General features: G+C 49.4%; 1 protein-coding gene across 4 annotated transcripts in view; it reads left to right on the top strand.

Annotated features, from left to right (window-relative positions):
* The window catches only part of PTPRU (protein tyrosine phosphatase receptor type U), a 117,067-nt gene that overhangs the window by 68,129 nt on the left and 22,837 nt on the right, over positions 1–26,101 (top strand). The window contains exons 13-20 of one of the 4 annotated variants that reach the window (XM_043993588.1): positions 602–638; positions 4,207–4,345; positions 11,325–11,354; positions 15,156–15,313; positions 20,356–20,546; positions 21,792–21,864; positions 22,316–22,392; positions 24,106–24,123. In XM_043993588.1, the coding sequence (XP_043849523.1) occupies positions 602–638; positions 4,207–4,345; positions 11,325–11,354; positions 15,156–15,313; positions 20,356–20,546; positions 21,792–21,864; positions 22,316–22,392; positions 24,106–24,123 (723 nt within the window). The remainder of the gene's footprint in view (positions 1–601; positions 639–4,206; positions 4,346–11,324; positions 11,355–15,155; positions 15,314–20,355; positions 20,547–21,791; positions 21,865–22,315; positions 22,393–24,105; positions 24,124–26,101) is intronic. The other 3 variants (XM_043993590.1, XM_043993589.1, XM_043993592.1) reach the window with 3 other exon arrangements.

Raw genomic sequence — 26,101 nt, 5'->3', positions numbered from 1 at the left:
CTGGGAGGGGGTGGGGATACTCTACTTTTCTTCTTAGAACCAGCTATACTCTTTCCCAGGGGTCAGGCTGTGGGGTACAGCATCCAAGGGTTTGGGCAAATGCTATTTCCCAGTCCAAACCTTCTCTTGATACTCAGAGCCATTGAGGGGGTAGTGGAAGGAGTTCTAAATTTGGAGTCAGCATCTGGATTTAAATCTGGGCTGTGCTACGTGCCACCTGCCATGACTTTAGGAGAGTCACTGAACTTTTCTTGGCCTCAGTTTCCTCAACTGTCAAATGAGGAGGTTAAACTAGATGATCTTGAAAGTTCCTTCCAGCTCTGAACCTGTGATCCTACAATCTCTGAAGCTCTCTCCCTGAGTCTTCTTCCCTCTTAAGATTCCCCCCAGTTTGTTTCGTGCCTCTTCAATGTGTCCCTGATTTGGGCATCTGAGCCCTGACTTGATCCTCCAAACCAGCCTGAGTAACAGATAAGAAACACAGCAGCAGGCCTTGTGGCCACAGTCCACCGAGGCTGGGGGAACCTGAGGTGTCCCCTGACCCAGGAAGGTGGCCGACCCTCAGTGGTGTTGACCTTCCCTATCTCATGTGTCTCCCTAGGAAACCCGGCTGAACTGTATTCGGATTGCTCGCAAAGGTAGGATCCTACTTGTTCCCCTCATCCTCCTGAACCCGTCCCCTCCACCAGTCTAACCTCACTCTCCCCCCTTCTCCATAAGTAGACCCACAGAATTATAGGCTGGCTTTTCATGGAGTGTGCTTTGGGGAGGTGGGGGTGAGGGCCATCTGCAGAAAGGCCGCATATGAAGCATGTCCAGTGCTGTTGGCCATGGATGGGGAAATGATCCTGGGTGTGTTGGTCATACACGTCGAGCTACATATATGTGCTATGTTTGAGCACATACATGTGGAGCCACATGTGAGTATGTGGTATGCTTGAGCAGGGTGGGTCATGCACAGCTGGAATTATGTGCGTGGTATATTTGTGTTAGTCTCAAGCTGGGTCACAGCCTGGGGATGTTAATATGGTCTGTTTGGGCAGGTTGGTGCCCGGGTGAGTTCAAGTCTCACATCTGATACTTACTAGCCATGAGACCTGAAGCAAGTCACTTCATTTTTCTGGGACTTAGTTTCTTCATCTGTAAAATGAACGCATTGGGGTAGATAGTCCCTGGGGCCTCTTGTGGCTCTGATATTCCATAAGTCTCTAAGTTGACCTCTTTTTGGAGTAGTTTTAGGAGAGAAAGGGTGTGTAGGAAAGGCAGAGGGGAAGAAGGATTTGTCTTCCTCTCTCCTTCTTATCTCTATTACAGTTAGGGGAAAGGCCAGTTTGGGGCTGGGTCAGGAAGGGATGGTAGAGGGCCTTTCTTTGTCCCCTTCTCCTTGCCAGCAGCTAGTCCCTTCCCTTTGAGATTCATGCACACACACACACTTAGGTGCACACACATACATCAGCTTCTCTTTGCATCCACTCAGGCCCTTGGCTCTACCCAGTGATTTGCATGTTGTCTTACCCATTGGGGTGAGCCCTTTGAGGACCAGGACTGTTTTTTTCTTCATATTTTTGCATCCCTAGCACTTAGCAGTGCCATGTCTGGCACTTGGAAGCATTTAAGGAATGCTCGATGGTTGGAGATAGAGTAGAGTCTCCTCCCCTTAGCCCACTTTGGGGGATGTCAGAGCTGAGGTCTGTGGGATTTCTCTGCCTCTCCAACGCCTTGTTTATAGAGTTTGGACTAATTAGGCAGCTGTGGCCTGATGCTTTCCTAGGGTGTGACATTTGGGGAGCTAATGAAGTTGCTGCTGAGCTTGGCTGAGACATTCTGTTCTTTTGTCCAGTGCAGGGAGAGAAGTAGCTTAGTTCTGGGGAGGGGGAGGGGAGGTGACAGGTCTCAAGGCAGAGCCTGAGAAAGGTTCCTGCTGGGATACATGGATGGCCCCTGGGGGAGGCTGAGCAGCTCAGGTGTGGAGGGAGGAGGCCAGAGGAGGCCAGGAGCTGACACCTGGCCTTTGGCTCAGGGCAGCCTGGGAGGCCATGCTTTAGATCTGAGAGTACAGATGGCCCGTCTGCTGTCCCCATGGCTCCCTGGTCCCCATCCACAAGGGAAGGCAGGAAGGATGGCTGCACAAGCATAGGGGGGGTGACCGCTGCTACCAGGTGGCCAAAGGAATTTCCCAGATGCCCATATATCACTGGGTGGAACTGAGGAATGGTGTGGGACAGCCCATGGAAGGGGGGAGTGGGGTTGTGCTATCAGGTGGGGCTGGGGGCTGGCTGTTGTTGCAGTCCTTTATGGCTATACCCAGCTAGAGAGGGGTTATCAGGTTAAAGCTTAGGCATCTTTGCAGGGGCTAGGCTGAGAGTCAGGAGTCCTGGGTTCCAGTCCTGACTCAGCCTCTACATTTCTGTGTGTTCTATAGGGCAGGTTACTTCTTTCCATACCTGCTAAATAGTGGATTTGGTCCTTTCATGGACCAGCATTCTGGCTTCTATCTAGCCTGTCCCAGGTTCTTGACCATGGATCATGGGAGTTTCCCCAGTGAGAGTGGACGTGGGGTGGGATGGCGAGGGACACTAGGAAACAGTCCATACCTTTTTTTTTTTTTGGCGGGGCAATGGGGGTTAAGTGACTTGCCCAAGGTCACACAGCTAGTAAGTGTCAAGTGTCTGAGGCTGGATTTGAACTCAGGAACTCCTGAATCCAGGGGCGGTGCTTTATCCACTGTGCCACCTAGCCGCCCCCCAGTCCATACTTTTTTGAAGCCTGATTAGGTCTTGTCCACTAGAGCTGTCCCCAGCCCAAGCTTCTGAGTCAGCTGTTATCTTTATCATCAGTTACTACCTCCTCCATCACCATTGTTCCCATCATGCAAGACCCAAAGGGAGACCAAAGAGAAATGAACTAGTCCCTGCACTTGGGTAGTTTATGTAGTGATCCTGCTGCTCTATCGTGGGACATGATGTTCTCTCCTGAAACCCCTGAAGGCTGAGCATATAGAGGCACAATGGTCATCAGTCAATAACAAAGCATTAAAAATTACTCTGAATTTAATGAACACCCTCATAAGACAACGTATTTATATATCAAGCAGAACAGAAAAAGAGAATTACATGTGAACCTGTTAGGTACAGTTTGCTTTTGTACACACACACACACACACACACACACACACACACACACACACACACACACACAAATAACTAAATAACTAACTAAATAAATAAGTTTAATGTGATACTTTCAAAGCTGTCCTGCTTCAGGAAACATTGACTTTGTTAAACACTTCCTATGTGCCAGAGAAGTTAAATTACTTGCTTGTTGTCACAAGTTAGTAAGTGCCCGAAGCAGGATTTGAACTCAGGTTTTCCTACTCTAAGTGCAGTGCTCTATCCAGTGTCCTGCCTGGCTACCTCTGTTATGTTTATCAGGGTACTTCTTGTATCTTCTCATTAGAATGTAAGTTCTTGAGGACAGATATGGTGTTATTTTTAAACTTTGCACACCTAGTATAGAGTCATTTCAGCTTTGTTGAACTCTTTTTTACCCCATTTGGGGGTTTTCTTGGTAAAGATGCTTGGACTGGTTTGCCATTTCCTTCTCCAGCTCATTTTACAGATGAGGAAACCGAGACAAACAGGGTTAAGTGACTTGCCCTGGGTCACTCAGCCAGTAAGTGTCTGAGGTCCAATTTGAACTCAGGAAGAGGAGTCTTCCTGACTCCAGGCCCAGGGCTCTGCATGCTATGGCATCCTTTAGATGCCCCTATTTATTGCATATTAGGTGCTTAGAGGTTTATTGGATTCAACCTGTAGAATGAAGATAATAGTGCCTGCATTGCTCACCTACCTCAAGGGGCTGTTCTAAAGGGAGAATTTTGCAAGCTGGGCTTAGATAGATGGAACCACTTTTGTTAGTGGTCCAGAGGAAAGAAGCACAAGGTTGGATAAATAGTTGGGGCTCGATTATGGGAGGGTCTCGAATGCCAAGCTTTTGGACTTGATGGCATAGGAAGCTTTGGGGAAACTCCACATCCGAGAGTGTACATGTGATTGTGAACATGGACGTGTGTATTTCTGCTTATATTTGTGTAAATGTGCAGGAGGGTCGCCTTGTCCTCTGTGGTTCTGCAGGGTAGCCTTCTTCCACGGGGAGGTCTTTGGGCTTCCCTCTCACTCCTGGCCCTGGGCTTTCTTGTCTTCCCAGCTGCCTGCAAAGAAAGTAAGCGGCCCCTAGAGGTATCCCAGCACTCAGAGGAGATGGGCCTGATTCTAGGTGTCTGCGCTGGGGGCCTTGTGGTCCTCATCGTCCTCTTGGGGGCCATCATCATCATCATCCGCAAAGGGTAAGTTGGGTAGGGAAGGCGGGAGGGAGGGACCCCCACTTGAATTCCCATGGGAAAATTCAGGGACCCCTTCTCCCCGTGGTTAGACTAGTGTCTCCCACCTCTCTTCGTGGACAAACCCAGTGTCCCCCATCTTTTTTTCATGGATAAGACCAGAGCTCCCATTGTCCTATCCCTTTTCCCATGGGCAAAGCTAGAGTTCCTAATGTCCCCCACCTTTCCTCATGGACAAAACAAAGGTCCTTGCCTTTCCACATGGAGAGATCCAATGTCCCGTGCTTAGTACAGTGCCCGGCACATAGTAGGTGCCTAATACATATTTATCAATTGAATGGGAAAAAAGACATGTCTCCCGCCATATTTCCACTGGTAAACCAATTGCCCTTGACTTCCCTCCACAGATAAATCCAGTGTTCCTCACTTTCCCTCTGTGGTCAAACCCATCATTTATCCCATTCCTTCTGTAGGTAATCCCAGCATTTCCTGCCTTTCCTCTATGGGAAAGAGCACGTTCTCCTTTCTCTCCACGGGGGAACAGACCCATTTTCTCTCCCTTTTATCTTCCATCAGCCATGGCCAAAACTGATGCCTCCCAGGGCAGCCTATTCTACTTCTGAACAATCCTGAGAAGAGGGGGGCAAGCGTGGGTTCTGTGATTAGTCAGCCTTGACTGACCACTTTAATTCTGCCCAGCAGGAGTGTCCACAGCTCTGAGGACAAGTTGTCTTCATGTCAGTGTCAGATCAGTGGGGATGAGCCTGGTGCCAGCCTGAAGCTGGAGAGTATGTCTGTAAACACATCAGCCATGAAAATAGCAGGCGCTGTGCCTGTAGGCCTACCAGCCCATGCCAGTAGATGCCACTGTCTAGGGAACTGTGGCATGGTGCCCACTCAGTGTGCCCAAATTAGCATCTGGAAGTTGGTTTCACAGAGAACATGGCAGGACAATCCCTTTCCCTGCTATGCCTTCTCATTTCCCCACCCTCCCTCAGGCTACTGGGGAGGGACAGATGGAGGCAGGGAGGTCAACTTCGGTGCCCATGGGTGGAGCAGCTAAGGACTATTCTGAGATGCTGAGCAAGTCAGGGCACATTCAGCTCTGATCCCAGGTGTGGCATGGAATGAAGTTGTGGATTGCTGCCCTCTCTCTGGGCTCCTCAGATGTCCGACCTGGCCGGACTGAGCTAATGAGAGTGTGAGACTGAGGAATGTTTGTGGTGGGTGTCAGGGGATAGGGGATGAAGGACTTTGAAAATTCTCAAACCATCATTCCACCCATTCCCTCTTGGCAGTCGTTCAGAATCACAGTGCTGAAAGGAACCTCAGGAGGCATCTAGGCCAACTGTCACCCAAAGCAGCTATCTCCTCTACAATGCACCCAACAGCTGGTCATTCACCATCCTGCTCCCAGGGGCCATCCCATCTCATTGTTGCAAACTCCAGGAGTTGGAAATCTTTATTTTATATTGATCTGGAATCTCTTTCCCTGTAACTTCCATTGCTTCTGCCTCCCAGTTGTGACCCCTGGGGTCAAGCAGAGCAAGACCAGTCCCTCTTCCACAAGAAAGAAGAGGTGATGGGAGCACGAGGTTGGGGGTTAGGAGATCCAGCTTGGGTGACCTTGGGTGAGTCATAGCCCTTTTCTGGGCTTCAGTTCATTTTTGGGAAATCAGAGAAGCAAGCCCTGCTCTGCCTCTCCTCAGAAGGTTGTTATGAGGGTGGATCAATGGGCAAGCATTTTAGAAAGGGTAAAGTGCTGTTTACTAAGGAAAGAGGATAGTATCACATCCTATTGTTCCTATCCCAGCTCTTGGAGTTGGGTATTTCAAAAACCCAGTGATGCTTTTTCATGCCATCTCCTCTGGACAGGGGACCCAGAATCCAACTTGCCATGCGACCTGCTCCATGGGAGTTTTGCCAGCCTTGCTTAGCCCAGAGCCAGCCTCACTCTCCTGTGGGTGGATTGAAATTTTAGGAGTCCTTTAGCACTGCAGAAGATCTCTCCTCCCTTCCTCCTTCACTCCTTTCCAATGTGGTTGGACTGGCTTTTGCACTGGGAATATTTCCTGGGTTCTTTGTGCTCTTCACAGAGGCCAGGAGGAGTTGGAGCCAAATCTCAGACTCTAGGAAAGATAGTTTAGGAAGTGATGTTTAGTGAATGGTCCAACGGAATAGAATCTCAGACTGGTAGAAGCACAGAATGCTAGGGTCGAAGGGCATATTAAGGCACGGAATGTCAGAGCAGGAAAGTGCCTTAGAATGTAGGATGTCAGATCTGGGAGGGATTTTATAGGCAGAGCCGGCAGGGGACTTAGAATATGGAATGTGAGAACTGAAAGGCCTTTAGAACACAGAATATCCGATCTGGGAGGGACTAGAAAACCCAAAAGGTGTGATCTGGGAGGGATTCTGGGCAGCAGAAAGGTAGAATCGGAAGGCAGCGATCTAGACCAATCTGCTTTCACAGAGGAGAAAACCGAGGGGGAATGCTTTGTCCAAGGTCACACAAAGAGTTGGAGGGAGAGGTGGCTCTGGAAACCCTCCAGGCCTCCTCCTAGCTGGCTCAGAACCACTTCCTGGCTCCAGGCCTCCAGGCTGGGCCCACATCCACCCATTGGCTCTTGTCTCTTCCTTGCTGTTCTGGAGCAGATAAGCAAGAGAGGGGGTGGGAGGAGGTACCCTCCCCTCAGTCTGGTCTTGCTTGTGTTATAGCTGAAGAGCTGGTTGAGATGCAATCAAGAGGGAGCCTGGTGTCTTGCCTCTGCTTGCTGCCCCTTTGAGTTCAGGGTTAAAGGAGGACCAGGGCATTTGGGGGAACCTGGTGGAGAGGGGGTTGGGGGTGGGGACAGGGGAGAGGGTCCAGAGGGTCATCCCCAAGGGCAGGCGCCTGGAATGCAGGAGGCATGCTCAAGGAGAAGATGATCTATTTTCCCATTTCTTCTTCCTCTGCAAAATGAGAGGTTAGACCAGATAATCTCCATGACCATTTCTTTCTCTAAAGCCAATGACCCCTGGGTCCTCACTAAGGCTCCCTCACAAGGCCAACCTTGCCCCTCCCTCCATGACTCCCATGGCTACCCCTCCAGGGATACTTCCCAAGACTGCCCTGTGGCCCCTTCAGGGACTCCTCTATGGTATCTTGGCTTTGTGCAGGCCTCTGCTCTCCCCCTGGCCCGACCCCACTCTCTCAGGTCATCCTGGATTCTTAGGGGTCTCTGAGAGAGGCCCGGTCTATAAGGGGAAGAGCTCTGTGGGAAACTGATGAGAAGAAGCAAACGAAGTGTGGATTTCCCTTAGACTCAGACACATAGGGCTGTGTTTAGCTCTTTGGAAGGGAAAATATTGGCGCTAAGTTGGAGGAGGGAGGCCAGGAACTGGAGAATCCTGAGGGAAGGGGCTCAGCCCTCAAAGGCTTCCTAACCACAGCTTCCAAGACCCTGTTCTGTTCACACTCCTAGGGGGACCCTGGCCTTGCTTTGCTCTTGGGATCACCAGCCACTGCCTCATATCTGTAAGGCTGAGTGGCCCCACATCCTCGGGAGGATGGAGAAAACTGTGTGCTAGGCTTTCAAGACCCATGTGAATGGATGGGGAGATGGATTTGGAGCAGGACAGAGAGATTGGGGTTACTAAGCTAGGAGGAACATCAGAAAGCTTCACACAAATGTAAGAGGTTGGTATTTTAAGGGTGGAGCCTCAGGAGCAGATTCTTGGGGTGTCGGGGAAAGAGAATGGAAGCATCTGATGGTCTTTGGGACTCAGTTGTTATGTGAGGACCAAGGAGATAGACTGATGCCCTTTGGAATCTGGGCTGAGACTCTATGAAGCCAGCTGACCTGGGGATAGGGGAGATGGGATATATGAGGGAGGGGAGAGGTAAGGGACGCAGTGGAGAAGGAAGATACAGGAAGAAAAGTTCACTTTGACTTCTCAGGAAACCGTAGGCATGCTGGAATCTGGGTCTGGGTCAATGTGGTTGGGCCAGATCAGAGCAGATAGAGGAGGAGGCGAAAGACTGAGATGGAAAAGTTAGGTGGATGGCTCTGGGAGGTATCAGAAAGAGAAAGGAGAATGGAGAGACAGGCAGTAGATACATAGAGTAACCCTTCCTTTTTTCTGAACACTGTCATCGTCAGGAGGTACTTTCTGATGGGGAGGGAAGGGAAGGAGAATTCCTTTTGCAAGGCCCATCCTGGGTGTTGGGTATGGACTAGGACCCCTCCCAGGGTAGACCCTAGGATTTTGTTTGCATTCTAGGAAAATTGCATTTTAGAAGGATGTCTTTGTAGCTACTGCCTAGTTTGCTCCAGCCTTGGGCTGACCCTGTCTCCTTAGAGACTCGATATCTTTGATCCAGAAAGGACCCCAGAGTTCAGCTAGTCTGGCTTATCTCTGAAGCAGGAAGTCTCCTTACAACATTTCCAGCAAGATGTTGTCCTCTTTGCACCGGAAGACCTTCAGTGAAGGTTATGCTACCATACACCAATAGGTCTCAACGTTCCCTCTCTGGTCAACTAACTCTACCTCCCTGTAAGCCTTTACCCACCGATCCTCTCTCAGTCCAGCTGAATGAGCTCAGTCACACTTCCAGGTGACAATCCTTCAGGTATTTGCAGATAGTGTTCGTATTCTACTTCTCCAGGATACACATCCCCAGTTTTCCATCTTGTCCTCATTCAGTTTGGTCTCTACTTCCCTTGCCCTCCTACTTGTTAATGACCTTTCTAAAATAGGATGCCCAGGATGCCCAGGACCCCATACTCAAATGTGAGTGAACCAGGGCAGGATACAGTGGGGCTGTTGCCTCCTTCTTGTTGGTCCTGTTAATGTGACCTGATGCAGCCAGCTTTCCTGCCTTGAAGTTCCATTTTGATGCCTCATTACAGTGTAGGGTGATCCCAGGCTCTTGGACACTCTACTAGCAGAGTCTTGGGCCTTTTGTACTGAGTTAGAAAGGTTTAGAGAGGGATCTGGTTGCTGATAGACTGGATGCCTGGACACCAGCCTAGCTGAGTTCAATAGGACTCCAAATCGGCCATAAGTTAATCAGTCCTCTGGCCATGGTAACTCTGGAAGGTGATATACTGAGTTTCAGAGAGGTTTTGATCAGAGCCAGGAGAGGGGTTACAAATCCTTGATGAAATGGGGAGGGAGCATGACGTGGTGGCTAGGGGACTTGGAATCAGGAAGATCTGGAACGAGGAAGAGGTTCAAGCCCTCTCTCTGACACATATTGGCTGGGTGACCCTGGGTGGAGTAATGTAATGGAAGCAGCAGTGGACGTGGTTTAGAGTCCTGCCTCTGACATTTGCTTGTTGTGACCCTGAGCAAGTCACATAACTGTTCTGTGCCTCAGTTTCCTCATTTGTAAGATGAAGGAGTTGGACTTGATGATCTTCAAGGTTCCCTTCCAGGCCATAACCTATGATTGTATGATAATTCTAGCTTTTTTTGGCTTCCACATTATACTCTTGGCTCTCTTACTTGCTCTCTCTCTCTCTCTCTCTCTCTCTCTCTCTCTCTCTCTCTCTCTCTTTCTCTCTCTCAATAGGAACTATTGTCTAGCTATCCCTTTCCTATCTTAACTTGTTCAATTGAATTTTTTAACCCAAGGGCAGGACCTAATATTTACCTCCATTTAATTTCCTCTTATTTGATTTGGCTCACCATTCTAGTCTTCTGTCTTGATTCATCATTCCATTTTAGATTCAATTTGTGTCATCCAAAATGTTAGTTACCCCTTTCCGCTCCCAACCCCCCAGTTTTCTGTCGTTCACAAACGGGATAAGCATACTACGTCTTTATCTAAGTCCAAGGTCAGAGCCGATGAGAGCACTCCATTAGACTTTTTCTTATGGATAAGTGCACATGGATTCATTAATCACTACTCAACCAGCCCACCAATGAGTTGGATAAGTGGATTGAGGTCCAGGCTGAGGTCTAAAACTAGAAGGGAGCTAAGAAACCTTCTAGTCCAATCCACTTATTTTATAGGTGAGGAAACCGAGGCCCAGGAGACCCAGGATTCACTTATTCAAGGTCACATAGGTAGTAAGTGGAAGGTTTGGGGTTTGACCTTTGGTCTTTGGGGTCCAAGTTCAGCACTCTTTCCTCATGCTTCCTCTCTTCCCCCAATCCCAACCCCAACCCCAATCTGTTGCATAGGGTTATCATAATCTACAGGGGGAGAATGGGCATTAAAATGCTTTAGAATAGTGACAGACACTATCCTGTGGAAGGAACTCAGTCACTGGGCTGAGTGAGTGGATTGACCAGATCCTTTACCACCATCATACTCGATGATTCTCTTAGGTCAGCTGTCTTGTGTTGAGGCTTGGGGTCCTGTGCTGGCTCCAGCGATGGGGGCCCAATGGTGTCTTGGGATCTGCAGGGGGCATTACCTGAGAGTATCTAGGTTTAGCTGGCAGAGCTTAACTTTGAAACCCCTGAGCTGAGCTGCTAGAATTGTCCTGATCAGTTGTGAGTATGGGCTACGTCTGGTGATGCCCCAGCCCTGTCTGCATCAAACTATTGCTTATGGGATTGTGTAACTGTGGAGGGATTTTTGAGGGTGTATTTTGGGTACATGTGTTTCTAAATGAGGGCGTGTGTAGGAGACTGCATGCATGAGTATATGTGAGAATATGTGTGCAGGGGCATGTAGGGTGTTTGCCCGAGTGTGACTTTTTCTCTGAGGGGGTGTTGCTGAGGCTAAATGTATTTGTTTGGCCATGAGAATGGGAATGTGGGTGTGTAAGACTTTGGGGGGCTGACTGAGTGTCTTGCTCTGTCAAAGTGCGTAGGAGGGGTCAGAGTGCTTTTCTTGAGGGAAAGACAGACAGACGCCCCTAACCCCCCTCCTGCCCCTAGCCAGGTCCTCTGCTCCTATCTCTTCCCCTCTCGCCTGGGGCCCAGCCAGGCCCCTTAGCCCGTCCTTGACATTTACGTGACTTCTGTTCTCTGTTTGCACGCTGCCCAGGAGGGACTACTATTCCTACTCTTATTACCCGTAAGTAACCTGACCCTGGTCCTGGCCATCTGTGTCCCTGGTGTCTCATTCTTTCTTGGACCAGCCCTTCTCCATCTATCAGTTCTTCTCCATCTCCTCGCCTCTGGTCATGCTGCTTTCCCCCTCCCTCCCCTCATCTCTTTTTCCATCTCTGACTTTGTCTTCCTGTTGTTGTCTCTATAGCCCTCCCTGTCTCTGTCTTTCCATCTTTTTAAAAAAAGTTCAGAGCAAAGAGATAGACTAAGATGGCAGAGTAAGAACAGTATTTGTAAAACATTCCCCCCCACAAACCTGGGACACACTCTCCCACAAATACACACAGTGCCAGTGGGAAGAGTGGGTGCCAGCTTAGAGCTCTTGTCTCTGTCTTCAGTCTTGCCTCTGTGTCCTCCTCTGTCTCCGTCTCCTTCTTCCACCCTCCCTTCCCCTTTTTCTCCCCTTCCTTTTTTCTTTCTCCTTCTATCCCTTCTTCTCTCTCTCCTCCTCCTTTTCTCTTCTTCCCTCACCCTCTCTTTTCTCTCTCTGAGTCTCTCTGTGTCTCCCTCCCCCTTTCTCTCTCCTCCTTTTCTCTTTCTCTCCTTCCCTCTTCCTCCCTTTTCTCTCTCAGTCTCCTTCCCTCCCTCCCCTTCCCCTTCCTCTCTTCTCCTCCCTTCATCTTTCTCTTCATCCTTCTCCTTCCCCTTTCTCCATCTTTATTTCTGTCTCTTTCTCTGCCCCTCATTCCTGTCTCTCATTTCTTTCCTCCACATGCTTTCTTTTTCTCTGTCCTCTTCCTTGCTTCTATGTTCTTTTTTTTTTTTTGAGTCTCTCTTGTCCTCTTGGTCCCTGCCCCAATATCTATTGCCTTCCTCATTTCTCTCCGTGCCTCTGTCTACCTTTGTGTCTTTATACCCCTTTTTGGCTTTATGCAAGCTTGTTTTAGAGTCACAGGACCTGGGTTCAAATCCCAGCTTTGTCGCTTAAGACCTGGGTGACCTTGGCAAGGCACCTCCCTTCTCTGGACTTTAGCTACCTCATCTATAAAATGAGAGGATGGATTAAATGATCTCTGAGGTCCCTTGTAGCCCTAAATCTATTGATCTTATGACCCTTTTTCTTGTGTCTGTCTTTCTCAACTCTGTAAACATTAAGCACCTATTGTGTACAGGTCTCTTTTCTTAGCATTGGAGATACAATGATGAAAACAGATATAATCCCTGCCCTCCAGGAGCCCACCATATATAGCTACAATATTTAAGAGCATATTAAGTGTATACAGAGGTCAGAAAAGGTATCAGAGTTTGGAGACAGAAGGACCAAGGCATGTGCTGGAGCTAGCTGATTGTTAAATTCTCAGTGAGAACACTCACCTCAGAAATCCTCAAATGCCACAAATTAGGGCTTGACTTATTGTTTGGTAGACTTAAGTCTAGAAAGTGATGGAGAAGATGTTAATAATACTGATTAAATTTAAAAGTGTATGCTGGCAACATTTTTTTTTCCTTTGGAGATTTGATTATTAAACATTTACCAGCATATCATTGGCAGGATCACTTCTAGCTGGGGGGATCAGAGAAGTCTTCATAGAGGGGGTAGCTCCCCAGTTGGGCCTTTAAAGTAAGAAGAATTCCAACAGGTAGAGATGTAAAGAGTTCATGCTAGGCATGGGGTTCAGCTTGAGCAAAGACACAGAGATGGGAGAGGTCTGGACAAAATCAGAAAATGGATAAGTAGATTTCTTTTGGCTGGATACAGTTCAATAGAGGGAAGTCTTTTCTCACAATCAACTATTCCACAGTGGAATCACTGTCTCCAAAGGTAGTGAGCTCCCTGTTTCTGGGGGTGTTCAAGGAAAGACTGGATGACCCCTCTTTCAGAGATAGGGTAGCCCGGGTAGGGGGAGATTCTTGTACTGGTTAAGAAGTTGAATGAGAGGGTTTCTGAGTTCTTTTCCAATTCTGACTCTGTGCTTCTAAGTGTGTATACCCCTTTGTGGGACAAACCATTCAGAGGTCTCCACCCCCTGGGGACGCAGGCAAATGGGAGATCGGAGCGGATTCTCTGACTTTCCCCTCTGACCTCTAGTGCCTCATACTCCTTAAAAAAAAATTTTTTTTTAAGTGAGGCAATTGGAGTTAAGTGACTTGCCCAGGGTCACACAGCTAGTGAGTGTTAAGTGTCTGAGGCCAGATTTGAACTCAGGTATTCCTGACTCCAGGGCCGGTGCTCTATCCACTGCGCCACCTAGCTGCCCCCCTCTTACTCCTTCTGACCAAACAATCATGCCTTCCTGTCTAACATGCATCCTTTCCCTCGTGAGGGCAGCCCTTTCTTGCGACTTATTTGTGGAGTGAGGAAGCCAATCCGCTCCTCCAGGCCATCTTTCCAGTGCTTCCCTGTCTCCTCTCAGCCTCATCTTCTCCAATCTGAGTGGTCCCAGCTCTTTCCTCTCCCTTTCTGACTCCAGAAACACACATCTCCTCCTCCTTCTGCTTCTTCTAATTCCCCTGTGAATCTTCTCTTCTCTGTTCCTTTCCCTCTCTCCTTCTAAGGAAGGTAAACCTGGCAGTCAGAAATAAGGGCTTCTCACTCCCCGACTACCATGAGCTCTTTCCAAGCCATGGTCAGGCAGGTCAAGGTGGCAGACCCATGTTCTCAGATGTATCATTTGCAAAGCATTGGTGGGAGGTAGTAACCCAGGTTGGGCGGCTCAGGGATGATAGCACGCGTCTATGAGGAGGAGATTGGGGTTTGGTCCTAATAAGGACCAGTTATTTCATTTAAGTTCTGTCAACTTTTTAAGACCACCTGCTGGGTAATGGGCATTGGGGATATAAGACTGGCATAAGACAAAGTCCTTGGCCCCAAAGAACCCATAATCTCATTAGCTTCACATAGAGTAGCTTATCTATTTAGGGCTATGGGTCACAAGGAAGGCAAAGTATGAATGATTTAGGGTGAGCCCATCCATTGCCACTGTCAGATGGGACCTAAAAGGTGACTCTCTGTGGGGAGGGCCGGGAGTGCCCCCATGGAGGATGTCTTGGGGAAGTCTGAGATCTGTGAAAGCTCCTTGGAAGTGAGGAATTGGGGAGATGGCTTATAGAGTTGGGAGGATAACCTTGTTTGTATGTTGAGGTCTGTAACTGGTTGGAATGGGCCATTCTAAACCCTGGGAATGGGAGTGGTCTGGGATTATAGCTTTCCTGATATGGGACATTCTCTTTTGAACCAGGAGGGTCCATCCTCTAAGGCCAAGGAGGTGGGGTGGAGTGGCCAGAGTCTTCCCAAGGGGGGACAGGTTCTTTCTTACATTCATCTGTGGCTCAGGTTTTTACTGCCCTTCATGGAAGGCAGGGGCTTTCTATGAGGCAGCACGGGCCAGTGGAAAATAAAATGAATTTGGAGTCAGAAGACCTGAGTTCAAATCCCATCTCTGCTGATTATTGCTTATCACTTCATACAAAACATTTAATATTTCTGGGCCTTAGTTTCCTTCATCTGCAAAATGATGGGGTTGGACTAGATGGTCTCTTCCTTCAAGCTCTAAACCTGTGATTCTATGTCCAGTTAGAGGCTGTAGTGGCTGGAGAGGAGGAAGGGGGCAAAGTCTGTCTGTGCTTCCACCAGATGAATTCGGGGGCTTCCTTTCTTTCTTTCCCTGACCCCACTTCCAGCCCTCAGCACTCTCGCTCACCTTCTAGTAAGTCCTTCTCCCATGGCTGTGTCCGTTCTCTCTGGATGGCTCTCAGACTGTTGGGCAGTTCTTGCTGGTTAGTCTAGCTCAGCCCTCACCACTCTTCCCTCCTCCGTGTAACACAGGAAGCCGGTCAACATGGCCAAGGCCACCATCAACTACCGACATGAGAAGACCCACATGATGAGTGCTGTGGACCGCAGCTTCACAGACCAGAGCACCCTACAAGAGGATGAGCGCCTGGGGCTCTCCTTCATGGATGCCCATAGCTACAGCACACGGGGTGAGTGGCCGGCAGCCAGGAAGCCTGTGTATCCCTCTAGTACTCACTGAGCTGGGTCTCCCTGCTCACTCCTGGCCAGTGTGCATTCCTCTGAGCTAGGCAAGCCTATAGCCAAGAGATCAGGCTTCAGGAAATAGAGTCTGGGGCCTCAGGTCTCTCCTGTTCCTCCCAGAGAAACCACAAGCAGAGCAGGGCCCTCTACTCAGCCAACAACTGAGTGGAAAGACAGGTAGACCTGGAGCCAGAGGATATGGGTTCATGTGTTGCCTATGATGTTTACTATCTTTGTGACCTTGGTCAAGTCACTTACCTGCAGGATATCAGTTTCTTCATTTGTAAAAGGAGGTGGTTGAACATATTGATCTTTAAGGTCTCTTCCAGCTTGAAATCCTATATTTTTTTATTCAGTTAAATGGGATTTTGCTATTTTAGTACATAAGTAAAAACCAAGACAGAGGCTGGGTATGATTCTCATCCAAAGGCAATGATTCTTGGTCCAGAAAAGACAGGACAGGGCAGCTAGATGGCGCAGTGGATAGAGCACCAGCCCTGGAGTCAGGAGTACCTGAGTTCAAATCCGGCCTCATACACTTAACACTTACTAGCTGTGTGACCCTGGGCAAGTCACTTAACCCCAACTGCCTCACTAAAAAAACAAAAAAACAAAAAAAACCAAAAACAAAAACAGAAAAGACAGGACAAAAATGGTTAATAGCGAGTTGAAACCCAGGATGAGCAGGGAATAGCAAGAGAGCATCTATACCCTAAATGAGTTTAAGTAACCAGGACCAGATGAACTACATCCCAGAGTAGTGAAAACACTGTTCTAACTCTGACATTCTATGTTCTAAGCCACCTACCCCAGTTCTGACATCCTGTGTTTTAAGCTCCCTCCCAGCTCTGACATCCTATGTTCTAAGGCTCTTCCAGCTCTGACATCCGGTGTTCTAAGGCCCTTCCAGCTCTGACATCCGGTGTTCTAAGCTCCCTCCCAGCTCTGACATCCTGTGTTCTGAGGCCCCTAAGGCCCCCTAAACCACGACATTTTACATTCTAAGGCCCTGTTAAATTCTGATGTTCAATGTTCTAAAGTCTCTTAGAGCTGTAATGACATCCCTTGTTCAGCAGCATGGTGAGTTGAGCACTGGGCCTGGATTGAGGACGACTTGAGTTCAGATCTGCTCTCAGACATTTACTATGTGACCGAGGCAATTCACTTGACCTCTGCTTGCCTCAGTTTGCTCATCTATAACATGGGATCATAATAACACCTCCCTCCCTTCCCGGTTTGTTGTGAGGATCAAATGAGATAAGAACTTGTAACATGCTGAGCACAGCATCTGCCACATCGTAGGCACCCTATGAATGTTGGCTGTTACTATTGAGCTCCAAGGCCCTATGGCCCTCGGCCCCTGCAGCTCCAGTAATCTAAGTTCTAGGACTCCTTCCAGCTCCAGGCCAGTACGTGGGGCCCTCTCCTCTCTGAGCTCTGGGTGCATATGGGCACTCTCCAGTGCAGACAGGAGAATTCCCCTTACTTCTCCTTTGACTCCAGGGGACCTTACGTGCTTGGCTTCATGGCTCCCTGGGAGGCTATTCAGATTTGGCTCTGAGCTCTCCTGGTTTGGTCCCAACCAGATGGCCTCGTTTGCTTGTGCTCACACCAGCAGACTCTGCTTAACCCTGCTCTAATGCCTCCATGCTCTGCTTCCTCCCGGCTCTGGCTGGTCCCCCTTCTGAACTGCAGCTACAAAGAGCATCCCACATGCCTCTGTCTGTCCTCACCATTTGCCCAAGTCCAGAGAAGCTCTTCTCTTTAACTCAGCCTCCTCACCCCCGGCATCTTCCAAGTGATGGATTCCTTTGGTCTGTGCTTGTTCTTTCTTCAGTTGTAGCCTTGGACTTTCAGTTCTGGTACTGAAATCCCTGAAGACTAAGCTAAGAAGAACCCACCCATTCTTGGCCTGCTCTCCTGCTTAGAGTCTTAGGAGACAGAATGTCTAAGCTGGGAGGGCCTTTATAATGTAGAATGTCAGATTTGGGAGGACCCTTAGAACACAGGATGGATATCAGAGCTGGGAGAGAACTTAGAATGTAGAATTTCAGAGCTGGGAGGGAACTTAGAACATAGAATGTCAGAGCTGGGAAAGCCCTTAGAACACAGGACATCAGAGTGAGGAGGGCCCTTAGAACACAGAATGTTAGCTGGGAGGACCCTTAGAACATAGAATGTCAGAGCTGGGAAAGCCCTTAGAACAGAAAATGTTAAAGATGGGAGGGACCTTAAAACGTAAAACATCAGAGTTAGAACAGTCCTTGGAACATAGAATGTGAGACTGAAAGAGTCCCTAGAACAGAATGTGGTAACCATGAGAACCCTTAGAATAGACTATCCGAAGTGCAAGAGATCTTAGAATATAGAATGTTAGCGACAAAGGATCCTTAGAACCGGGATGTTGGAGCGGGAAGGGGCTGATGAATGAATAATTAAGCCGTTACAGAAAAGAGATATGTGGGCTGGTTCCGGAGCTGCTGGAAGTGGTCCAGATAAAAGAGGGCAGAACCAGCAGTAATAATAAATGCAGGGTATACTTGCACAATGACAGGCTTATCGGCAGAAGGGACCCGCTCCCTGTACAATGCTGTAGGTTTGGCTGTGTAATTTCTGTACATTAGCCCATCAGATCCTGTCAGCATTCCCCTAGGGTGGGTGTTGCTATGAGCCCCTTTTAACACATGAGGAAACTGAGGCAGAGTGCTTCTAGTGATTTCTCCAGGGCTGTGTGGGCAGTAAGGATGTATGGAGTAAGATTTCTACCCTCCGGTCATCCTGACTCCAGGTTCTGTACTTCATTCACTATAGTTATGTTGAAGCAGATTTGCACTGCTTTTCTTTATATCCTTTTTTTTTTTTTTTGGTGAGGCAATTGGGGTTAAGTGACTTGCCCAGGGCCACACAGCTAGTAAGTGTTAAGTGTCTGAGGCCGGATTTGAACTCAGGTCCTCCTGAATCCAAGGCCGGTGCTCTATCCACTGTGCCATCTAGCTGCTCCTTCTTTATATACGTCTTGACCATTAGAGCTATGCAAAAGTGAAGTTGGTCTCTTTGAGAGGAAGTGAGTTCCCCATCACTTGAGGTCTTTCATTGAGAGGTTTTCTTTGGAATCTGCCGAGGAGATTCCAGTTTGGACTAGATGACTTCCAAGATCTCTTCTAGCTCAGAGTTTCTCTGATTCTGTGAATCCTGGTTTCCTAATTGCTGATCTGTTGGACTTTCTGCTGTCACCCAAGGCCTCCCTTGCAGAGCTGAGGTGGAAGGGCTAAGGAGAGGGAAGTACCTGTGGGTGCCTTGTCTGATCCTGGTTTTGTTGCTTATTAGCCATATGACCTTGGACAAGTCTTTTTTACCTGTGAGCCTTAGTTTCCTCCTCTGCCTGGTAGGAATATTAATTCTGGCCCTACCTATGGCATAGGTGGGGAGGAAAGTGCTGGGAAGTGGAAGCTGCCATTATTCTTTCCTCTTGTCCCAGAGGAGAGGGGAGATTTGGTCAGGTCCCCTAACCAAGCAGTCACTGGAGTCTTGGTGGGCTCCAGAAGGGGCACAGCCTTCAGGCATATCCTAGGGAGCAGGCAGGGGTTGGGGAGGAGCAGGAGACAGTGACCCTTGGGAGGACCCCTGCCGAGAGGGGTGTGGGGGCCAGAGTTTCCGGAGGGTTCACCTAACTTGAATCAGGAGGGGAGCGTGGGGGGACTCTCTGGGCCCGAGGATGATTGGAGCTGAGAGCAGCAAAGGTTTACAATGGAAAATGCCAACGCAAAAGAAATCCCTCTATTCAGCTCCTTTTACTAATCCGTAGCAGCAGCAGCAGCAGCAGCGTGGCTGGTGGCAGTGGCAGCTATTTTCAGGATTTTCTTCTCTCTGAATGGGGGGTAATTGCTGGGAGTTGCCAAATGTTCCAGATTGTTCCCCAAGAGAGAGGGAGGGAGGGTGCTGAGATTGCCTTGTTTTCCAGGCTGTGCTTGGGAGGGGGCAGGAGAATGGAGGTGGAGACAGGAGTGGGGGGCTCAAGGTGGCTTTCTAAAGGATTCCAAGACTGAGCCCCCTACCACAGTGAGGGACCGGACCCAGAGCCCTGACAGGAGAGGAGAGAAGGAATTAGGTTTGCATGATCTGTGAGAGATTCAGATCATTGACTATCAGAACAGAGAATGTCAGAGTAGGAAAAAGACCCCAACCTTTAGAACTAGACTGTCAGAGCTGCAGGGACCCTAAAACAGAGAATGTGGTGCTAAGAAAGACCTTAGACCATAGTATGGAAAAGCTGGAAGGGCCCTTAGAATACACAGGATGTCGGAGTGGGGAGGTCTCTTAGAACACAGGATGTCAGAGCTGGGAGGGCTCTTAGAACACAGGATGTCAGACCTGGAAGGTCCCTTAGAACACAGGATGTTAGAGCTGGGAGGGCTCTTAGAACAAAGGATGTCAAGGCTGGGAGGGAACTTGGAACACAGAATGCTAGAGCTGGGAGGAGTATTGGAACACAGAATGTCAGAGCTTGAGGGACCCTGAGACACAGAATGTCTGAGTTGGGAGGGATCTTAGAACATCATGTGTAAAGGCTTAGGAGGGACTTTAGAAAGGAGGGGCCTCAGAGTTGAGCTAGCATGAGGCAGAGGAGGGGGCTCTGGCAGTGGGGTCAGAGGGCTCGGGTTGGAATCCTGACTCTGTTACTTCCCTTCCTGGGTCCTCAGCATCTTTATCTTTAAAATAAGGGGGTTGGACAAGACCAGTGGTAGTGAATCTCCATGGGCAGCATATTGACTTAGAAAAGTACCTGATAACAGTATCCGTGTGGAATTGTATTTTGTACCTGCTTTGTTCAACATTCCCCAATTACCCTTTAATCTGGTCCAGGCCTTCTGGCCATGAGTCTGGCCCCTCTGCACAAAATGACCCTGAAGATCCTTCTAGGTCTACACCTGTGATTTTCCAAGGGCCTCCCTCCCTTACCTGCTCCCTGTGTCTCCCTCCCCCTGGCCAGGGGACCAGCGGAGCAGTGTGGTCAATGAATCAAGCAGCTTGCTGGGGGGCTCCCCCCGGCGTCCCTGTGGCCGGAAGGGCTCCCCCTACCACACAGGACAGCTGCACCCCGCTGTCCGAGTGGCCGACTTGCTGCAGCACATCAACCAGATGAAGACAGCTGAGGGGTACGGCTTCAAGCAGGAGTATGAGGTAAGAGCCCCCTGTGGTGGAAATAACAACAACAACAACAAGAACAACTATTTATAACTCTTTAAGGCTTGCAAAGAACTTTACAAATATAACCTCATTTGATCCTCACAACCCTAGGACGTAGATTGTTCTTATTATTCTCATTTTATAAATGAAGACACTGAGGCAAACAGAGGTTAAGTGACTTGCCGAGGGTCACACATCCATCAAGTGTCTAAGAGATTTGAATTTAGGTCTTCCTAACTCTGAGCCCAACACTCTATCCACTGTTCTGTGGTGCCTCCAAGTCCAATGAGAATAACAGAGACTTTGGAGTCAGAGAAGACCTGAGTGTGAATTCTGACTCTGCTACTTATGGCTGGTATGACCTTGGGTAAATCCCTTAACATCCCTCGAACACTGAGGCTCCTGAGTTATAAGATTACTTATAAATCCTATGATCTTTCCTTACCCTGCCTCAGGCCTGACCCAAACCCCGACTCTGACCCCATCTGTAGCCTCTACTATGATCTTTCAGTTCTGATCTTGGTTGGCCCCCCTGAACTCCGACCCCTCTGACCCTCCGACCTCGATGCAGGCCCAACTAACAATCTCCTGAGCTTTGAGTCCATTCTAAACAGGCTTAAATTTGGTCATACTCTGAAGATAATCCAAGGCTAGCTACCTGCCCATTCACTTTCCCCACCCCTTTTATTTGGGGGATACCCTGGCCTAGGAGAACAGGCAGCCCAGGATTCAGCCCCTAGAGACTGTCCATGAAGGTGTCTATGCTGTTCTGTGATGACTCATAGTCAAAGCAAGCTGTGGGTACCGGTCACAAAGGCCAGAAGAAGGATTCTCCATGAGTCTCTAGCCAAGAGCCCCTTTCTGGAGTGTGGTCATGCTCAGTTCCCCCAAGACATTTTGCAGGGGATGTCTTGGGCCCCTATTTCTCAGCACCTCCCTCCCTTACCTCATTCTGTAGTTTTGGCCTGAGGGCTATGGAAAAGGAAGAAGTGATTTCTCTGGAAAAATGTTATGATGGAAGGAGGGAAAGCGTTATGGTGGAAGTGTTCAGAAGAAGGGACTCAGGGCTTGGAGTCAGAGGAGCTGTTTTCAAATCCTGACTTTCCTCTGTGACCATCGGCATGTTGCTTCACCTCTCTTGTCCTCAGTTTCCTTTTCTGTAAAAAAGGGACTTGTGCTAGCTGGCTGGGGTGGGAGCTGTGGCCCCTGTTCCGTTCTCATCCTCTGTGTTTTCTATAGAGTTTCTTTGAAGGCTGGGATGCCACCAAGAAGAAGGACAAGACCAAGGGCAGAACAGAACCTGTCCCACCTTGTAAGTGTCAGGGCAACTGAGGGAGGGAGGGGGGGGGATGAGCTGATTGGGAGGAATTATCTTCTGTGTCCTCATTCTACCCTCCCCACTCCTCAAAGTGTTCTTTTGACCCCTTCTCCCAGTGTTTTCCAGTGTCCCCCTCATCCCCCCTTTTTTGTGAGGCAGTGAGGGTTAAGTGACTTGCCCAGGGTCACACAGCTAGTCATCCTCCCTTTTTAGTGTCCCCTGATTTCAGTAGCTTGCTCCAGTCCCCAGTCTCCATCTTCTTCTCTTCATTGTCCTCCCTGCCAGTAAAAAAGAGCATGATTTTCTCCCTCCCCCAACAAGTGCCCCAGCTGTGGGGAGGGTACTGCACTGGCACAGTAGTCCATTCCACTGTCCTCAATCTCCTATGGCTGGGCCTGAGGGGCTGCTCAGCCTTAGTGATGCAGCCCCTGCTCTGGCTTTGCAGATGATCGGCACCGAGTGAAGCTGCATCCACTCCTGGGAGATCCTAATGCAGACTACATCAATGCCAACTACATCGATGTGAGTGCACCCTGAGAAACCTCCCTCAACCGCCCTCCCCCTTCCCCTCCCCCCACACAGTCAGGCACCGAACACGTGCTGAGCACCCACATGTGGGCTAGCGCTGAGCTGGCAGCTGGCTGTGGGAGGTGCAGGGGCACTGCCTACTCTCCTGGAGCTCCTGTTCTAGCAGGGGAAACCAATAACTGACTTGTGGAAAAGGTGTGTTAGGAAATGCTTCAGACTGTATTTCAAGAGCTCAGAGGAGGGAGAGATCTGTGTAGACTGGGATAGTTAAGGAAGGCCTCTTGAAGGAGGGTTTGGGTTAGGAGGAGAGGACGCATGGAGCCAGAAATCAGCATGGTGCATTCTTATAGAATGAAAACAGCAGGGGCTTCTTTTTTTTGTCTGGACCCTGAGCATCTAGCACATTGCTGGACACACGATTGGCATTTAAGAAATGGTTGTTGAGGGGTGGCTAGGTGGTGCAGTGGATAGAGCACTGGCCCTGGATTCAGGAGGACCTGAGTTCAAATCTGGCCTCAGACACTTGACACTTATTAGCTGTGTGACCCTGGGCAAGTCACTTAACCCCCATTGCCCTGCCAAAAAAAAAAAAAAAAAAGAAATGGTTGTTGAATTGGATTCAGTCAGGTCCTCAGGACTGGGAGGAGATAGATCTGACCAGAGAAGGGTTTGTGTGAGCTCATGACCCCTCTGTACAGGGGTCGCCAGGGAAGTCAGGGAATGGGAATCTTCTCCTGAGGTGCTGTAGAAAAAGGAACCAGAGTCAGGGAGTGGGCCCAGCCAGCATGGTGTTGGCCGGGACAAAGCCCGACTCAGCAGGATTCTGTGGACACAGTCTGTCCAGAGGGGCTGGGTGCAGCAGAGCAGGGCAGAGCAGAGAGGTGCGCTCGCTAACCCCTAAGGAACCTCAGAGGGGGAGAATACTGTGTCCCCCTCCGGCTAATCTTGCTGTCTCTGATCAGTTCTATTGCAGAAAAGGCAATAGCTCTGTTAGGGAGAGATGGAGGGAGGGACAGAGGGGAAAGGACCATGATCTGAGGTCCTAGTTCAATTCAACACGTACTGACAGAGGACCCCCATGTGCCCAGTCCTGTGCCAGGGGCTTTAGGGGGAGATTGGGAAGGAGAAGTCGTCATCTCTGCCTTCAGAGAGTCTGCTTGGGAAGAGAGGGCTGATGCTTGTGAAACACTTAGATTCTAAACACCATTTTCCACTTGAGGGGATGGAACAGATGCTAAGTGTTGTGAGGGTGCAGACCGCTGGCATAGCTAGGGAATTCTTCCCGGAGGAGTTGGGGTCTGATCTGGGTCCTGAAGGATTTGGCTAGATGGAGGGGAAGGCATTCCAGGAAGGCCCACAGCATGAACAAAGGTGCGAAGGCAGGAACAAGCCTCTCACCCCACTCCTCTTATCCTGGGGGGGCCTGATGCTTTCATTCTCCATTCTTGGCCTTTCCCTGTACTACTTTCCCTGTATCATTTCCTTCTTTTCCTCCCATTCCCAGGGCCCCCAGATTTTGGTGGGGCTATCTCCCCTCTGCTCCCCTCCCCCTTTTCCTTCCTGATCCCATCCCCTCTGCCACATTCATTTCCCACAAAGCCCCTTCCTGCTCCTGCCTCTGGCTCCCATGGCCTTGCCCAGTGGGCTAATCTCCCTCTTTCTGGTCTCTTTGGCTTGGGCACCTGTCCTCTCACCGGAATCCTTAAGATTCGGATAAACCGAGAAGTAAGTATATCTCCTCTCTCTCTCTCTCTCTCTCTCTCTCTCTCTCTCTCTCTCTCTCTCTCTCTCTCTCTCTCTCTCTCTCTCTCTCTCTCTCCCTCTCTCCTCCCTCTCCTTCTCCCCCCTCTCTTTCTACCTTTCCTTTCTCTCCCTCCCTCTCTCCTCTCTTCTCCCTCTCCACTCTCTCTCCTCTCTCTTCCTCTCCCTCCTCTCCCTCCTCTCTCTCCTCTCTCTCCTTTCTCTATCTTCCCATCTTTCTCCCTCTCCTCTCCTCTCCTCTCCTCTCCTCTCCTCTCCTCTCCTCTCCTCTCCTCTCCTCTCCTCTCCTCTCCTCTCCTCTCCTCTCCTCTCCTCTCCTCTCCTCTCCTCTCCTCTCCTCTCCTCTCCTCTCCTCTCCTCTCCTCTCCTCTCTCTCCCTCTCCCTCTCCCTCTCCCTCCCTCTCTCTCCCTCTCTCTCCCTCTCTCTCAGTCTCTCTTTCTTCCATTCCTCCTGTCCCCCAGCACTGACTGTGCCCCATCTCAGTGCTTGGGCCAGGTCCTGGTGATACCCAAGTCACTCTTCTCACTGAAAGCAAAACCATCCACCCATCAGCCACCTTCTTTATTGCTCCAAGCAGAACACTGGGGAGGGTAGGATGCTGGATAGTGTGGAGGGGATAGTCTTGGCAGTGGACATCGAGCAAGGCCAGTCCCTGGGTTCTTTAGGCCTCTGTCCTCTTGGCTGTGTTAACCCTGTCTTCTTTACCAGTAACCCCAAATACCCTCCACCATAGGGTCAAATCCATCTCTGCCCCCAGGTCCTCCTTGTGGCTCGATGTGGGGATTCCACTGGACTAGATGGGCATTAGATTCAGAATCAGAGGGATTGAGTTCTGGTTCTCACCTTGCTGGCTGTGTGACTTTGGACAAGTCACTTCTCTTTTCTGAACTGTAGTTTTCTCATATGTAAAATCAGGGGTTTGGATGAAATGATTGTCAGAGATTCCTTCTAGCTCTGACACTAGTTCTGTGTACACACACACACACACACACACACACACACACACACACACACACACACACAGAGGGTGTCTGTCCCAAAAGTCTTGTTTAATGCCAAGCTTGAAACTACACTAAGATTTTTGGAACACCTGATATAGGGCAGTGGTGCCAAACTCAAATAGAAATGGGGGGGCAGCACTAAACTGTACATAATAATCTCTGTGGGCCACATACTGACCTGAAAAACCACATATGAACATTATCTAAGTTCGACTGCATTTTTATTTATTTTGTTAAAAATCTCCCAGTGACATTTAAATCTGATTCAGGAGTATTATGGGCAGCTTGCTGGACATCTCTGGTGTAAGGAACTCCCTGATGAGAAAGCTATTCCTAGGGAGTAGTTTCACCACTTGCTGGGACAGTGAGGAGTTAAGTGACTTATCTGCCCAGGCTCATCTAGCCAGTATGGGGTTCGAGGTGGGGGCTCACTTCCAGGTCTTCTTGACTTCTGGGGCTGCCTCTCTTCTTGCCTCTCTGGTTAAACAGAGATGCAGAAAGTAGCTCCTCTGCCACCTCTGCATGGCGATGCCTCTGACCTCTGATGGATTAGGAGCCGTTGGGGAGGGAGGGCAGAAACTGGCCAGGTTAAGTGTGGCCATCACTCAGGACCAGTGAGAGGGGCCAGCCGCCAGTGGGCATCATTCCCGTGGTGAGCAGGGCGAGAGGAAAAGGACTGGATTTGTATTGGGTGAGAAGTGGGTTAGATAAGAACTTCCTCGCTGGGATGGCTGTAAGACTGGAATGTTATCACTGAAGGAGGTTTCTTAGGCAGCTTGTAGGAATAGGGTTGTGAGTGGCCTGGGAAGGGTTGGACAGAGACATCCCTAGATCAGGGTATGATTGGGATTTAGGGTACAGGTGCCCCTGCCTCTCCCTGAAGTGATGGAAGGTACAGGATGTAGGAGCACAGCCCTGTGGCCTCTACTCCTGGGTGTAG

This window comes from Dromiciops gliroides, chromosome 3, assembly GCF_019393635.1.
Source record: "Dromiciops gliroides isolate mDroGli1 chromosome 3, mDroGli1.pri, whole genome shotgun sequence".
Lineage (NCBI taxonomy): Eukaryota > Metazoa > Chordata > Mammalia > Microbiotheria > Microbiotheriidae > Dromiciops > Dromiciops gliroides.
Note: the sequence above shows the minus strand (reverse complement) of the source record. Positions and strands in the feature narration are given on the sequence as shown.